The following is a 14,504-nucleotide window of genomic DNA, read 5'->3' as shown; positions in this document are numbered from 1 at the left end:
ATGGTGCAACTACATCCAAATGTTAAGGTAAAGATCCAGTGAAGACTAGCTGTTCCTAAGTCAGTGTATATATAGAGATGGCTGAGCTTGTATACCAGCTATATCACTGAACAGGTGACTCATTATGACACTGACCTCTGATTTGCGATGATTTCAAATGGATCCTTAAGATCACAAGCTGTTTCTTTGCCATTTTAGCAGTTAAAAATAGTATTTTGTGTGTCAGTTTCAAATCCCGGAAAAGGGTCTTAAAACGCCGAACACCTGGAGACCAATGGAAGAACGCGGGAAAGGAGGTCCTGCCCTAAGGGCGTGGCTTTAGTAGCACGGATTGCCTGCGTCATGTTAAAACTATCCAATCCGAAACATCAGATATTAGACACCGCCAAGATTGGTTTGAGAGAAAGGATGGTAAACTGCTTAAGAGGAATTTCGAGTTTACTACTAACAAAGTCAATAGACTTTTGGTCGTTGTCGATTGAAAGGGGGACATTTATTAACGTGACATGCGAAAGGAGGATTTGTCTATCTAGTTAGCGATATAATAGCCTACCTGCTTTAAAAGTTGGAGGTAGCTTGTTATGTTAGCAAGTGAGCTAACCATTTGCTACTGCTAATTTAGTGCATTGACCGAGTTGTCTAGCATGCTACTACTGTAGCTACTTCCCGTTGTTTATACCAACTAATTTATCCATCAACTGATCATCAAAATATTAGTCGTGCTCTTGTAACTAACCAGTTATATAACTGTATATCTTTCGCTCGCATGTTTGTTAAGAATTGCAAACGTAGCTAGCTAACATTTATGCCGTTTTATATTAGTTATGTTTGCAGATATATTCTCTAAATAACGTTACCGTTATAATATCCTCAGGCAGTGGTTTGCGCTGGCTAAGTTTACTCTTCCAGTCTTCGCTTTTCGACCACTTATTAATGGCACGTTTTATTTAAGCTTTATTATAACTAGCTATACATTTACTTTTTATTTTATCGCCCGTGGCCTTCAAGCGCGAGTAATATTATTCATAGTTATTAGCAAGCTAGGTGACTAGCGAGGTTACTTTGAAAAGCATCCATTTTGAGATTGAGACATGATTGACCAGAAAGCTGACTAACTGTAATTCCATGTATGGTCCATGTATGCTCCGCAATAAAACATACATCTGTCTGATGCGAGGATTATTGGGTTGCTTAGAAACCTAAATGTATTAGCTAGCTATTATTTCAGAATCACGATAATTTGGCGTCTAGTTTTGTTTCCTGTTTGGCGATAGGGATTTAGACCTCCTCTTCCTCTGTCCTCGATGCCAACAAAAACAGCCGCCGAAGAAGCAGAAGAAAAGAGTGCACTTGTAAGTGCACTTCAAGTTAAACCTTTTAATTGCTCGGTCATTCCTGCTTGCAAATGCATGTTAGCTTCTATTAGTATAACCACATAATCTCAAATTGGATCAGTTTTCTTATACACAATCGTTTTGTACTCGGAATCGTCTCAAAACGTGCCTCAATGAATTAGCTAATGTTAGCTAGCCTGTAATATCACTAATGTTAGGTAGATAGCTAGCATCAGTTAGTCCCTTGTGCGAGCTAGCTAGTCATCGCAGGGTGGTAAATGGAAACTAATTCTCATTACGACAAGTAATCAGCCATCCAGGCACCTTTTTATTGTTGTAGCTGGCTAGCAATTTCTGCTCTGCTTGTAAACTTCGTGGGGAATTTCGGGTCTAGGACGTGGTCAACACCTACTAACGTTAGGCCTTACAGTTTGATGAAATTATGAAAGTTATGATAAGATATCATAAATATTAAAACATGAATGTCTGATACTCATCACAGCTGACCAGTCTCAGCACTTTGAAATATTCAATCGAAGTTGACTTGCAAAGATAATTTAGTCGACTAGTAATGTTTTTGTTCTGGCAATAGCGAGGCTGTAGCCAGCTAGTGGTGCTTTTGTGCAATAGCTATGTTGCTTATAAACAGGCAGACTTTGCTTCTTGATCAATAACGCAATCTGCTGCCTACCTTTGCAAACATTTCATGTATAATATGCAGTTCGTATAAATGTGCAATAGTTTGCCTGTGAAGAAAATGGTTATATCAGGGATTGTGAACTGTCCCATAACACCCATAGGCCTATACAACTGTCACACACGGTGAGGGATTAAATGTTAGTTTTTTAAAAATGCAAATCACGATTTTCTTTTTTTGCTCTCCATACCAAAGCCAGTCTACTTTCTCCAATGCCATCCTGACCTGATGGAATTTTAAGCAGGTTAACCCCAATTTAAAATAGTTTGTTTTCCAGCAGTGTATACTTCTATACACCCAGACGGCTACAATTCCAGAGCTCTAATCAAATCAAATTTACATTTTATTGGTCACATATGTTTGTGCTTCTAGTTCTGACAGTGATCTAACAATTCCACAACAACTACCTAATACACAGATCTAACGGGATGGAATAAGAATATGTACATATAAATATATGGATGAGTGATGACTGAGCGGCATAGGCAAGATGGTATAAAATAGTATATACATATGAGATGAGTAATGTAAGATATGTAAACATTATTAAAGTTGCTTTATTTAATGTGACTGGTGATCCATTTATTAAAGTGGGCAATGATTCAAGTCTGTAAGTAGGCAGCAGCCTCTCTGTGTTAGTGATGGCTGTTTTTCAGTCTCTCAGTCCCAGTTTTGATGCACCTGTACTGACCTCGCCTTCTGGATGATAGCGGGGTGAACAGTCAGTGGCTCGGGTGGTTGTTGTCATTGATGAACTTTATGGCCTTCCTGTGACATCGGGTGCTATAGGTGTCCTGGAGGGCAGGTAGTTTGGCCTCGGTGATGCGTTGTGCAGACCGCACCACCCTCTGGAGAGCCTTGCGGTTGAGGGCGGTGCAGTTGCCGTACCAGGCGGTGGTACAGCCGGACAGGATTCTCTCAATTGTGCATCTGTAAAAGTTTGTGAGGGTTTTAGGTGACAAGCCAAATTTCTTCAGCCTCCTGAGGTTGAAGAGTCACTGTTGCACCTTCTTCACCACACTGTGTGAGTGGATCATTTCATTAGACATCCGGCTCCATCATGGTTGCTCTCTGTTTCAGGAAAGTAATTGGTGACTTATCAGAGGAGGATAATGGCCAAAGATGTGAGTCTGATCAGAGACAACCAGGTGCAGTGTTTTTCCATGCTGCTCCTGATTCAATACAGAGACCAGCAGTTGAGATTTTACTGGAATAGATGTTGATGATGGTCTTTCCCACAGGTTGGTCTGATGGAAACCAATGGAGAATTGAAGGTTTTCATTGACCAGAATCGGAGTCCTAGTAAAGGTGAGCAAAACAGTGTGTTGTGTTCCAGATCGGTTTCATTCAATACAGGTCTCTCTCAGATATGTCTCAACTCAACAGCAGGGGGCAATGAGACTGCACAGATGTAGCTCATCTCATTTTACTCCTTTGAAAACATTCTGCACATCTAATCATAGGCTCCATTATCAGACAGGTGTTCTATAGATTCTGGGTACACTCAGAATTTCCTTTGGGTCAGTAAGCTTGCATCCTATAGGGCCTCCTGTCCCCTGAAGCCATCTACCTGAGAACTGGATATGAAAAGAGGCAGCCATTTTGTGGACAGTGGTTCCAGGTAACCCTAGTGTTGACTCTGTCCCCTCTCAGGTGTCCTGTCTCTGGTTGCTGTCCATCCTGTGTCAATCCCCATGGCTAAACAACTACTGCCTAAAACCCTGGGACCCTCCAATGTCAACATTGCTCCACACATGGTGAGGTTGTCCGTTTCCCAGGCCCCCTATTGCATCTACCACAGAAATATCTCAACCACAGACTTGATGACAAAGTATTTTATTTTGACACAGTGTGGTAGAGTGCAGGTTGTTATTTGCTCTCAGACATTGCAAGCACAACCTTCTTAACTGCAAGCTCACCACTTAAATACACTTGCTGAAATCTCTACACAGTTTAAACCACACACAGAATCCATGGTGTCTAAGCCCCATCCATTATCATTGTGACGTGACCGGGGGGTGAGCCTAAGCTGATCAACCTCTGCAGTCAGCAGGATTACTCCCATCATCCCATTACATACATGGTAATATATAATATATAATGGGGAACAGCTTATGCTTCACCCGATGACCAGCCGTAGACAGTGGAATACCTACCTGGCCTGCCTCCCATAACAACTATAAGCAGGAAGTTCTCTTCACCTTATCACCCCAGAGTAGATTCACTCCACCACAGGCACTTGGTACATTATGATTCTGCATAATGCTCTTTCCATCTTTCCTGCTGGTCTTGAGGGAGACACACTTGTCACACCATGATGTCGAGAGTCAGTTCAGATTGCTCTGTTGTAGGTATATGTACTGTATGATGACTGCTTGGTGCAAAGCAAGTTGCTCTATGGGAATAATAAAGATTTTCTATTTTACTCTAAAACTGAAATGGTTGGGCCCTCTCTTCCCCCCCCCCCCCCCCCCCCCCCACCCCCTGTAGGTGATTGGTACGCCCCAGAGGCCCAGTGTTTCCAGTGCCATACTTGTGAACAGCCCACAAACACCCAACTCCCAGTTCCTCACACAGAGCCAGCCGGCCGACGCGTCGCCATGGTCCTCGGGGTGAGTCACTACCCCCCCCAACAAAAAAAATTATACCCCACATCCTGGCAGGTCACTTAAGATGCACCCCCTCCTCTCTGTTCATTGATAGAGAAGCTATTTGAGCACCTAGCTGGTTTTAGGTGTTTAGGTATTGTGTGCTTCTGTGTGCGATATACCAGTGGAATCTAGAAGTAAACAGCTTTTTGATCACGTCTTTGTCCACAGGAAGCGTGGTAAGAAGGGGGAGAAGAATGGCAAGGGCCTGAGACATTTCTCCATGAAGGTGTGTGAGAAGGTGCAGAAGAAAGGTGTAACCACCTACAACGAGGTGGCAGACGAGCTGGTGGCGGAGTTCAGCGCTGCAGACAACCACATCTCCCCCAACGACTCAGTGAGTACTGAAGCTGTATGCACACACTGCATAGGGCTATACCTCAGAGCAGGCAGGGGAGGTATTTATGACATCACTTTTTCTCAGGTAGAATTCTCCGTTATGACATCGCACATTCTGTCTGACTGAATAGGTCTTCATCATCGATTTTGCTGCTGGGGGTCAGGAAGACCCCTAGCTCTATTAAAACCATTGACAACTACGTGCCATTTTCAAGGGATTGTTAAATAAATGTAATAGCTATTTGGTTTTAATATCATCTATTGAATATCTATCAATAAAAACGTGGTCAGATAAAGCAGATGCTAAGATACAGGACTGTTTTGCTAGCACAGACTGGAATATGTTCCGGGATTCCTCCGATGGCATTGAGGAGTACACCTCATCAGTCATTGGCTTCATCAATAAGTGCATCAATGACGTCGTCCCCACAGTGACCGTACGTACATACTCCAACCAGAAGCCATGGATTACAGGCAACATCCACACTGAGCTAAAGGCTAGAGCTGTCGCTTTCAAGGTGCGGAACTCGAATCCGGAAGCTTATAAGAAATCCCGCTATGCCCTCTGACAAACCATCAAACAGGCAAAGCGTCAATACAGGACAACGATCTAATTGTACTACACCGGCTCTGATGCTCATCGGATGTGGCAGGGCTTGCAAACCATTACAGACTACAAAGGGAAGCACAGCCGAGAGCTGCCCAGTGACACGAGCCTTCCATACGAGTTAAACTAATTTTATGCTCGCTTCTAGGCAAATAATTCTGAAACATGCATGAGAGCACCAGCTGTTCCGGAAGACTGTGATCACGCTCTCCCTAGCCGATGTGAGTAAGACCTTTAAACAGGTCAATATTCACAAGGCCAGATGGATTACCAGGACGTGTACTGCGAGCATGCGCTGACCAGCTGGCAAGTGTCTTCACTGATATTTTCAACCTCTCCCTGCCCGAGTCAGTAATACCAACATGTTTTAAGCAGACCACCATAGTGCCTGTGCCCAAGAACACTAAGGTAACCTGCCTAAATGACTACCGACCTGTAGCACTCACGTCTGTAGCCATGAAGTGCTTTGAAAGGCTGGTCATGGCTCACATCAACACCATTATCCCATAAACCCTAGACCCACTCCAATTTGCATATTGCCCCAACAGATTCACAGACGATGCAATCTCTATTGCACTCCACACTGCCCTTTCCCACCTGGACAAAAGGAACACCTATGTTTGAGAATGCTATTCTTTGACTACAGCTCAGCGTTCAACACCATAGTGCCCTCAAAGCTCATCAATAAGTTAAGGACCCTGGGACTAAACACCTCCCTCTTCAACTGGATTCTAGACTTCCTGATGGGCAACCCCCAGGTGGTACGGGTAGGTAACAACACATCCGCCACGTTGATCCTCAACACAAGGGCCCCTCGGGTGCGTGTTCAATCCCCTCCTGTACTCCCTGTTCACTCGTGAATACACGGCCAGGCACGACTCCAACACCATCATTAAGTTTGTTGATGACACAACAGTGGTAGGGCTGATCACCAACAATGACTAGACAGCCTATAGGGAGGAGGTCAGAGACCTGGCCGTGTAGTGCCAGGACAACAACCTCTCCCTCAACGTGATCAACGAGATGATTGTGGACTACAGGAAAAAGAGGACCGAGCGCACCCCCATTCTCATTGACGGGGCTGCAGTGGAGCAGGTGCAAGCACACCAAGACAGTCGTGAAGAGGACACGAAAAAACCTATTCCCCCTCAGGAAACGGAAAATATTTGGCATGGGTCCTCAGATCCTCAAAATGTTCTACATCTGCACCATCAAGAGCATGGTTGCATCATTGTCTGGTATGGCAACTGCTCGGCCACCGACCACAAGGCACTACAGAGGGTCGTGCGTACAGCCCAGTACATCACTGGAGCCAAGCTTCCTGCTGTCCAGGACCCCTTTACCAGGCGGTGTCAGAGGAAGGACCTAAAAATTGTCGAAGACTCCAGCCACCCAAGTCATAGACTGTATTGGAGCGCCAAGTCTTGGTCCAAGAGGCTTCTGAACAGCTTCTGCCCCCAAGCCATAAGACTCCTGAACATCTAATCAGATGGCTACCCAGACTATTTGCATTGTCCCCCCCCCCTCTTTTACACCGCTGCTGCTCTCTGTTATCATCTATGCATAGTCACTTTAGTAACTCTACCTACATGTACATATTACCTCAACTAACCAGTGCCCCCACACAATTGACTCTGTACCAGTACCCCCCTGTATATAGTCTCGCTATTTTTGTTTTACTGCTGCTCTTTTAATTACTTGTTACTTTTATTTATTATTTTCCATATTTTTTAATTGCGTTGTGGTTTAGGGGCTCGTAAGTAAGCATTTCACTGTAAGGTGAAATACCTGTTGTATTTGGCGCATGTGACTAATACAATTTGAATTGATTTGAAAAGCATAGTCTGAACTACTACACATTTCCGGTTATTCCGCATTTATCTTTAACATCAGTTATACAGCAAGTAACTTCATGCTTTTCATGATCAGTAAACATCAGTTGTTCATGTGTTTTCAGATATGTGAGGGTAGCCTATCCATTTGGCATTGTAGCTAGGTAGCTAAGCAAATAATGTGTCATTTAGCTTGCTTCATCAGAGATTAGGCTTTTGGAAAGAGCTTGACATTGGCAAGTCCTCGTCCTGGTAAAGTTGTCAGTCGGACTACTGTCGTCTCCACTATAGATAGCAAGCAAATATAGCCACCTAGTTCATCCCCTGAAAGTTGGCTTGTTAACTAGCCATATTGATGTGATCTGTTGTTCGGTAGCTAGCCAATTTGACGTTGGCCATCATTCATCTAGTCTGTCAACAGCAATCGTGATTAAACACAGAAAAATACACACCTCTCTCTGACAGAACACCTCATTATGGCATCACTCTCTTACAGAACTCCTCATTATGACACCCCTTTCTGACAGAACACCTCATTATGGCATCACTCTCTTACAGACCTCCTCATTATGACACCCCTCTCTGACAGAACACCTCATTATGGCATCACTCTCTTACAGACCTCCTCATTATGACACCCCTCTCTCTGGCAGAACACCTCATTATGACACCCCTCTCTCTTACAGAACTTTACTATCACTTTCTCTCAGACAGAACACATCATTGTGGCATCGCTCAGACAAAACAAACCTCTTTATGACGTCACAATTTCAAAGACACTACTAACCTGTTTAGGAAAAAAAGATTCTCTGATATGGTCTTCCTCAGGCCTAATTTACTTGCGCTACTACCGCTTCAGTGTTTGGACATCAAACGTCCTCTCTCGTCCACATAGGGTTTTGCGTCCTCATTCACCTCCTCGAAAACTTCTGCTGTGATTTTGAAATCCATGTGCGGACATTCCGGGAGGTAGACGGCACGGAAGTTGTAAATTAGGCTTTAGGACACTGGTTTTCTTACGAAATCGCCTCACAAATCCATTGTAAGCTCTCTGCACACACACAGGAATCAAAGTCAGAGATTAACCTCTTCCCCCTCTCCTTGTAGCATGTGTACGACCAGAAGAACATCAGACGACGTGTGTATGACGCGCTCAACGTGCTCATGGCCATGAACATCATCTCTAAAGAGAAGAAAGAGATCAAGTGGATTGGTCTGCCTACCAACTCAGCCCAGGAGTGCCAGAACCTAGAGGTAAGTCTAGGCGCACACACACACACCTGGCCAACTATGAACTCTCCTCACTCCACCTTTTCTCTTATGCTCTGACACCCTGTCTGCGTTCTGCTCTTCCTTTGTAGGTGGAGAGACAAAGGCGACTGGAGAGAATCAAGCAGAAGCAGTCACAACTCCAAGAACTCATATTACAGGTGATCGTAGGACAAGCCTGCCTCATAGATGACAATACAATCAATGATTAAGGGAAGCATAAAATACAGGACCACGGGTTGACTTAACGTCATTCTAACGTTCTCTCCATGATGTTCCTCTCCTGCAGCAAATAGCCTTTAAGAACCTGGTGCAGCGGAACAGACAGACGGAACAGCAGGCCAACAGACCTCCGCCCCCCAACTCTCTCATCCACCTCCCCTTCATCATCATCAACACCAGCAAGAAGACAGTCATCGACTGTAGCATCTCAAACGACAAGTGAGTGACTGTGTGTGTGTTGGTGTATGCCAGTGACAAGTGTGTGTGTGTGTTGGTGTATGCCAGTGACAAGTGAGTGACTGTGTGTGTGTTGGTGTATGCCAGTGACAAGTGAGTGACTGTGTGTGTGTTGGTGTATGCCAGTGACAAGTGAGTGACTGTGTGTGTGTTGGTGTATGCCAGTGACAAGTGAGTGACTGTGCCTGTGTTGGTATATGCCCGTGTAAATTGATCATCAATTTAAGTAATGTAAAGACATTTTATTTTATCTAACATCGAGGCCATGGCAACACACCGATTGAGTTTTTCATGGTTGACTGTTTTTAATTAATTTATTCATGTTCTAGCCATGCTATTATAGTCTTAATGTCTTCCTCTCCCATTCTGCTGTGTTCAGGTTTGAGTACCTGTTTAACTTCGACAACATGTTTGAGATCCACGACGATATTGAGGTGCTGAAGCGCATGGGCATGGCCTGTGGCCTGGAGGTGGGCAAATGTTCCCCGGAGGACCTGAAGGTGGCACGCAGCCTGGTGCCCAAAGCCCTGGAGCCCTACGTCACAGGTCAGAGGTCATAGGGATCAGGGGTCATAGCGCATACTTAAACTTCATGCCCAAATCATCTGTCATAGCTTGAGCCATCGAGCTACACACAATCTCTATTAAAGTAAGTAAATTGGGCAACATTGTAAAACGGTGATAATTCGGGGTACATTGGCTATGAGAAACAAGGGCCTGTGTGGTTCTCTCTAAGGTCTATATCAAATCAAATATTATTTGTCACATACACATGGTTAGCAGATGTTAATGCGAGTGTAGCGAAATGCTTGTGCTTCTAGTTCCGACAATGTGAATGTGTGTACTACTGTCTGTCACAGAGATGGCCCAGGGTCCCATCAGTAACGTCTACATCACTGGAGGATCCTCCACCAACGGGCGGCGCCATCACGGCCAGGGCAGGTGAGTCTCTCTCCTCTTTAGTCAGGCTTGCCATCTGCACTTTCACATAGAAATATATGGTAACTCTTAGGGAGGTAACAATTCACCAATACGCATCGGTCCCCGATTCAAATGTTTAAGATACAAGTGCATCAGTCCGTGGACCCCAACCCGATCCAAATGTAGCCGTCAGAAAATCGATACAAACATTACGAATCAGCAGTTCACACATTTCTTTAGCTCATATTACATGGGCCATATTACATAATCTCTTGTGAGAACTGATGCTTCCTCTCCTTCAGTGTGGAACTGCATGTAACTGTGTTGACAGTCATTGATCTACAAGACCTTTTGCCTGCTGAACAACCTCAGGGAATATTGGTAGGCTAGTCAAACTGCGCACTGTGCCCGGCTTTGCACACTGACCAACGGGAGGTAAAAGGCCTGTTCCTGATCTTGCACATTGCGCAGCAGCTTAAGCATTCAAATGCTAAAATGTCTTGCGTGATATTAGGCTTTATTAGTTGAGTGACAACCTGTGTAATTAGTTGATTGTTATCTATGCGTTGTTGAAAATGGTGTTTTACCAGAAATATAAAGTCATCGTCCCGGAGACAAGTCATCTGGCTATACCTGCTGAATGGTGCTTACAATAGATTTTATTTTGATTGTTCAGGTTCACCATCAGCAATTGTTTTGGTAGTGGGAAGTGTAATTTGTAAATAATAAATATTGATATGTTACTAGCTCAAACACAATCTGCAAAAATGACAAGTTAATTAGTGAGTGATGGTGATTTCAGAACCACAAAATGGGCTACATTGCCACACCTAAGCCGATAGTGGTAGTGAGTGGTTGATGCTTTGTCTCCCTTATGGCTCAGCTCAGGTGCCTACATAGTACGTACACCATAGTAGTCGGCTCAGATCAGGTGCCTACATAGTACGTACACCATAGTAGTTGGCTCAGACAGATCCAGCTCACGAGCTCCATCAGCAGCAGGTTTTCATTTAGAATGGGAAATGAATGTGTTTATACAGCAAATGTTTGTGCGATTCGTTCTCTAATCAAACTAAAACGTTTAGTTCCTGTATGGTATCAGAGCCCATGTGTCTAGATATAGTGCCTTCGGAAAGTATTCAGACCCCCTTGACTTTTTCCACATTTTGTTACATTACAGCCTGTATCTAAAATAAATTAAATAAAAAAATCTCTGTAATCTACACACGATACCCCATAATGAGAAAGCGAAAAATACATTTTTGCAAATGTATTAAAAATACAAAACAGAAATACCTAATTTACATAAGTATTCAGACCCTTTGATATGAGACTCAAAATTGAGCTCAGGTGCATCCTGTTTCCATTGATCATCCTTGAGATGTTTCTACAACTTGATTGGACTCCACTTGGGGTAAATTCAATTGATTAGACATGATTTGGAAAGGTGCACACCTGTCTATATAACGTCCCACAGTTGACAGTGTATGTCAGAGCAAAAACCTTGAGGTTGAAGGAATTGTCCGTAGAGCTCAGAGACAGGATTTTGTCAAGGCACAGATCTGGGGAAAGGTAGCAAAAAATGTCTGCAGCATTGAAGGTCCCTAAGAACACAGTGGCCTCCATCATTCTTAAATGGAAGAAGTTTGGAACCACCAAGACTCTACCTAGAATTGGTCACCCGGCCAAACTGAGCAATCGGGGGAGAACGACCTTGGTCAGGGAGATGACCAAGAACCCGATGGTCACTCTGACAGACTTCTTCTGTGGAGATGGGAGAACCTTCCAGAAGGACCGCCATCTCTGCAGCACTCCAACAATCAGGCCTTTATGGTAGAGTGGCCAGACGGAATCCACTCCTCTGTTCATCATGTAGCCCGCTTGGCGTTTTCCAGAGCAAAGTACAGAGAAATCCTTGATTAAAACCTGCTCCAGAGCGCTCTGGGTCTCTAACTGGGGTGAAGGTTCACCTTCCAACAGGACAATGACCCTAAGCACACAGCCAAGACAACGCTGCAGTGGCTTTGGGACAAGTCTCTGAATATCCGAGAGTAACCCAGCCAGAGCCCGGACTTGAACCTGATCGAACATCTCTGGAGAGACCTGAAAATAGCTGTGTACCAACGCTCCGCGTCTAAGCTGACAGAGCTTGAGAGGATCTGCAGAGAGGAATGTGAGAAACTTCTCAAATGCAGGTGTGCCAAGCTTGCAGCGCCATACCCAAGAAGCCTTGAGGCTGCCAAAGGTGCTTCAACAAAGTACTACTGAGTAAAGGGTCTGAATACTTATGTAAATGTAATATTTCAGTTAATTATTTTAATTATAACTTAACAAAAATGTGTAAACCTGTTTTTTGCTTTGTCGTTATGGGGTATTGTGTGTAGATTGATGACGGGGGAAAAACATATCATAGATTAAGGGAGGTGATAAGAACAAGGCTGTAACCTAACAAATAGTTAAGGGGTCTGAATACTTTACGAAGCCACTGTAGGTATAGAATTGTCCTGAAAGGGAAAGATGCACATCCCTACTAACTCTACTACTCTCTTCTTCCCCCTCTGTATCTCTCTGTAGTGACAGTGGTGCAGATGGTCCCCTGGCCTCCAGCTCTAATGACTCTCACTACAGCAGCTCCCGTGTTGAGACCCCCGTGTCGTACATGGGGGATGATGACGAGGAGGACGACTACGACGAGAACGACGATGAAGATTAACTTTCTGCCGCGCCAAGCCTCTCGAACAAGCAGTCTGTCTCTTTTTCTCGCCCCCCCCTCTCTCTCTCTCTATCCCTGAGTATCTCTCCCTGAGTATTTCTCCCCCTCCGAGTATCTTTTTCTCTCTCTCTCTCTGTAAGGGGCGTTGAAGAATGTTTTTCTGGGTATGAAGAGTGTGCAGCCCTCTTCTCCTCAGAGGGGGTGGTCCTGAATCACATGCTGCACATTGGCTCTCTGGGAAGTGTAGTCTATGGCTTTGGCACTGTGCTGCAGCATTTCTCTGTCTATGATCACCCTCTTCTTGGCCAGCCACCCAGCTGGAGAATAAAGGGAAAATAAACATCTTCCAGACAACTCACTGCTGTTGGAGAATGTATAGTGTTCCTTGTGTGTGAAATAGTTAGCTTTGTTATGTTTTGATTTCTTTGGACAGATTCAATGGTGAACCACTGTTTCAAGATGGCTGCCAGTGCAACTGCCCCCAGACCGCTGGCTCAGAGACACTCACTGGATCCAAAATGTCCGGTTTAGTCGCCACAACGCCCTAAGAAAGTTTGGGACTGCATTTCGAAAGTGTGGACACTGTTTTGTTATCCCCCTCTTTTGTGGCATTGATATCAATGGGCTGGTGTGTTGGGCTAGCTTCCTCTCATTCTGTAGGCAGCTGCTTTTCTGGTCCTTATTTGTTTAAGTTTTGGAGAGCGCCCTTCCACACCATGGTAGTGTTTACAAGTGACGGGCACGAGCGAGGAAAATAACTCTCCTACCCACGCTCCCCTATAGGAAAATGTTAAGCTTTGTGTTTAAATTATGTAAACTGATCCTATGAAGATTGTAGTTTATAACATCCTTTACAGGGCAGTGGCGGAAGGAAGACCTGGACATTATTGATGTATCTAAGATGTGGGTTGTATAGGTCTGTCTCCATGGACCCCCTTTGAAGATCTCCTCTTTTTTTTAAACTGAATAACATGTACTGACTCTTCCAAAATACCTTTTCTGTAATCTAATATAATTTTGTCAATTAAATATAGAGAATGTTTTAACAAGTTTACTTCAGTTAGTGGTTTTGTGCGGTGTTATAATCTGAAAAGCATATGGTATTTTGCACTACTCAATTGGCTTCAACAGCTGAAATAGCACCGTAATAACCTCAAATAGGTCAAACATTTTTTATTTTTTTATTTTATTTTACCTTTATTTAACCAGGTAGGCAAGTTGAGAACAAGTTCTCATTTACAATTGCGACCTGGCCAAGATAAAGCAAAGCAGTTCGACAGATAAAACGACACAGAGTTACACATGGAGTAAAAACAAACATACAGTCAATAATGCAGTATAAACAAGTCTATATACAATGTGAGCAAATGAGGTGAGAAGGGAGGTAAGGGCAAAAAAGGCCATGATGGCAAAGTAAATACAATATAGCAAGTAAAATACTGGAATGGTAGTTTTGCAATGGAAGAATGTGCAAAGTAGAAATAAAAAAAAATGGGGTGCAAAGGAGCAAAATAAATAAATAAATTAAAATGAAATACAGTTGGGAAAGAGGTAGTTGTTTGGGCTAAATTATAGGTGGGCTATGTACAGGTGCAGTAATCTGTGAGCTGCTCTGACAGTTGGTGCTTAAAGCTAGTGAGGGAGATAAGTGTTTCCAGTTTCAGAGATTTTTGTAGTTCGTTCCA

The 14,504-nt window shown here is 43.8% G+C and overlaps 1 protein-coding gene across 5 annotated transcripts; it reads left to right on the top strand.

Moving 5' to 3' along the window:
- The first annotated feature begins 358 nt into the window (after positions 1 to 358).
- Positions 359 to 13,868, top strand: LOC109870437 (transcription factor Dp-1-like). 5 transcript variants are annotated; one of them, XM_020460958.2, is made up of 12 exons: positions 359 to 1,352; positions 3,112 to 3,179; positions 3,273 to 3,339; positions 3,685 to 3,788; positions 4,522 to 4,643; positions 4,851 to 5,016; positions 8,565 to 8,711; positions 8,819 to 8,887; positions 9,016 to 9,167; positions 9,565 to 9,731; positions 10,046 to 10,127; positions 12,681 to 13,868. In XM_020460958.2, the coding sequence occupies exons 2-12, from the start codon at positions 3,144 to 3,146 to the stop codon at positions 12,817 to 12,819; spliced, it is 1,251 nt and encodes a 416-aa protein (XP_020316547.2). In that variant the 5' UTR covers positions 359 to 1,352; positions 3,112 to 3,143; the 3' UTR covers positions 12,820 to 13,868. The 5 variants fall into 5 exon arrangements, with proteins under 5 accessions (XP_020316547.2, XP_031656229.1, XP_020316560.2 ...); XM_031800369.1 differs by having other exon boundaries at positions 368 to 411; XM_020460971.2 differs by having other exon boundaries at positions 383 to 411; positions 3,112 to 3,155.
- Positions 13,869 to 14,504: the final 636 nt, after the last annotated feature.

The sequence above is a fragment of the Oncorhynchus kisutch genome, linkage group LG2 (genome assembly GCF_002021735.2).
Source record: "Oncorhynchus kisutch isolate 150728-3 linkage group LG2, Okis_V2, whole genome shotgun sequence".
NCBI lineage: Eukaryota > Metazoa > Chordata > Actinopteri > Salmoniformes > Salmonidae > Oncorhynchus > Oncorhynchus kisutch.
Note: the sequence above shows the minus strand (reverse complement) of the source record. Positions and strands in the feature narration are given on the sequence as shown.

What these genes read in the sequence shown, in the direction of transcription:
- LOC109870437 (XM_020460950.2), top strand. Translation starts at nt 1,305, where the DNA reads ATGCCAACAAAAACAGCCGCCGAAGAAGCAGAAGAAAAGAGTGCACTT. An exon ending in GAATCGGAGTCCTAGTAAAG is followed by an intron (nt 3,340 to 3,684) that starts GTGAGCAAAACA and finishes GTCCCCTCTCAG; the next exon opens with GTGTCCTGTCTCTGGTTGCT. An exon ending in AGGAGTGCCAGAACCTAGAG is followed by an intron (nt 8,712 to 8,818) that starts GTAAGTCTAGGC and finishes CTTCCTTTGTAG; the next exon opens with GTGGAGAGACAAAGGCGACT.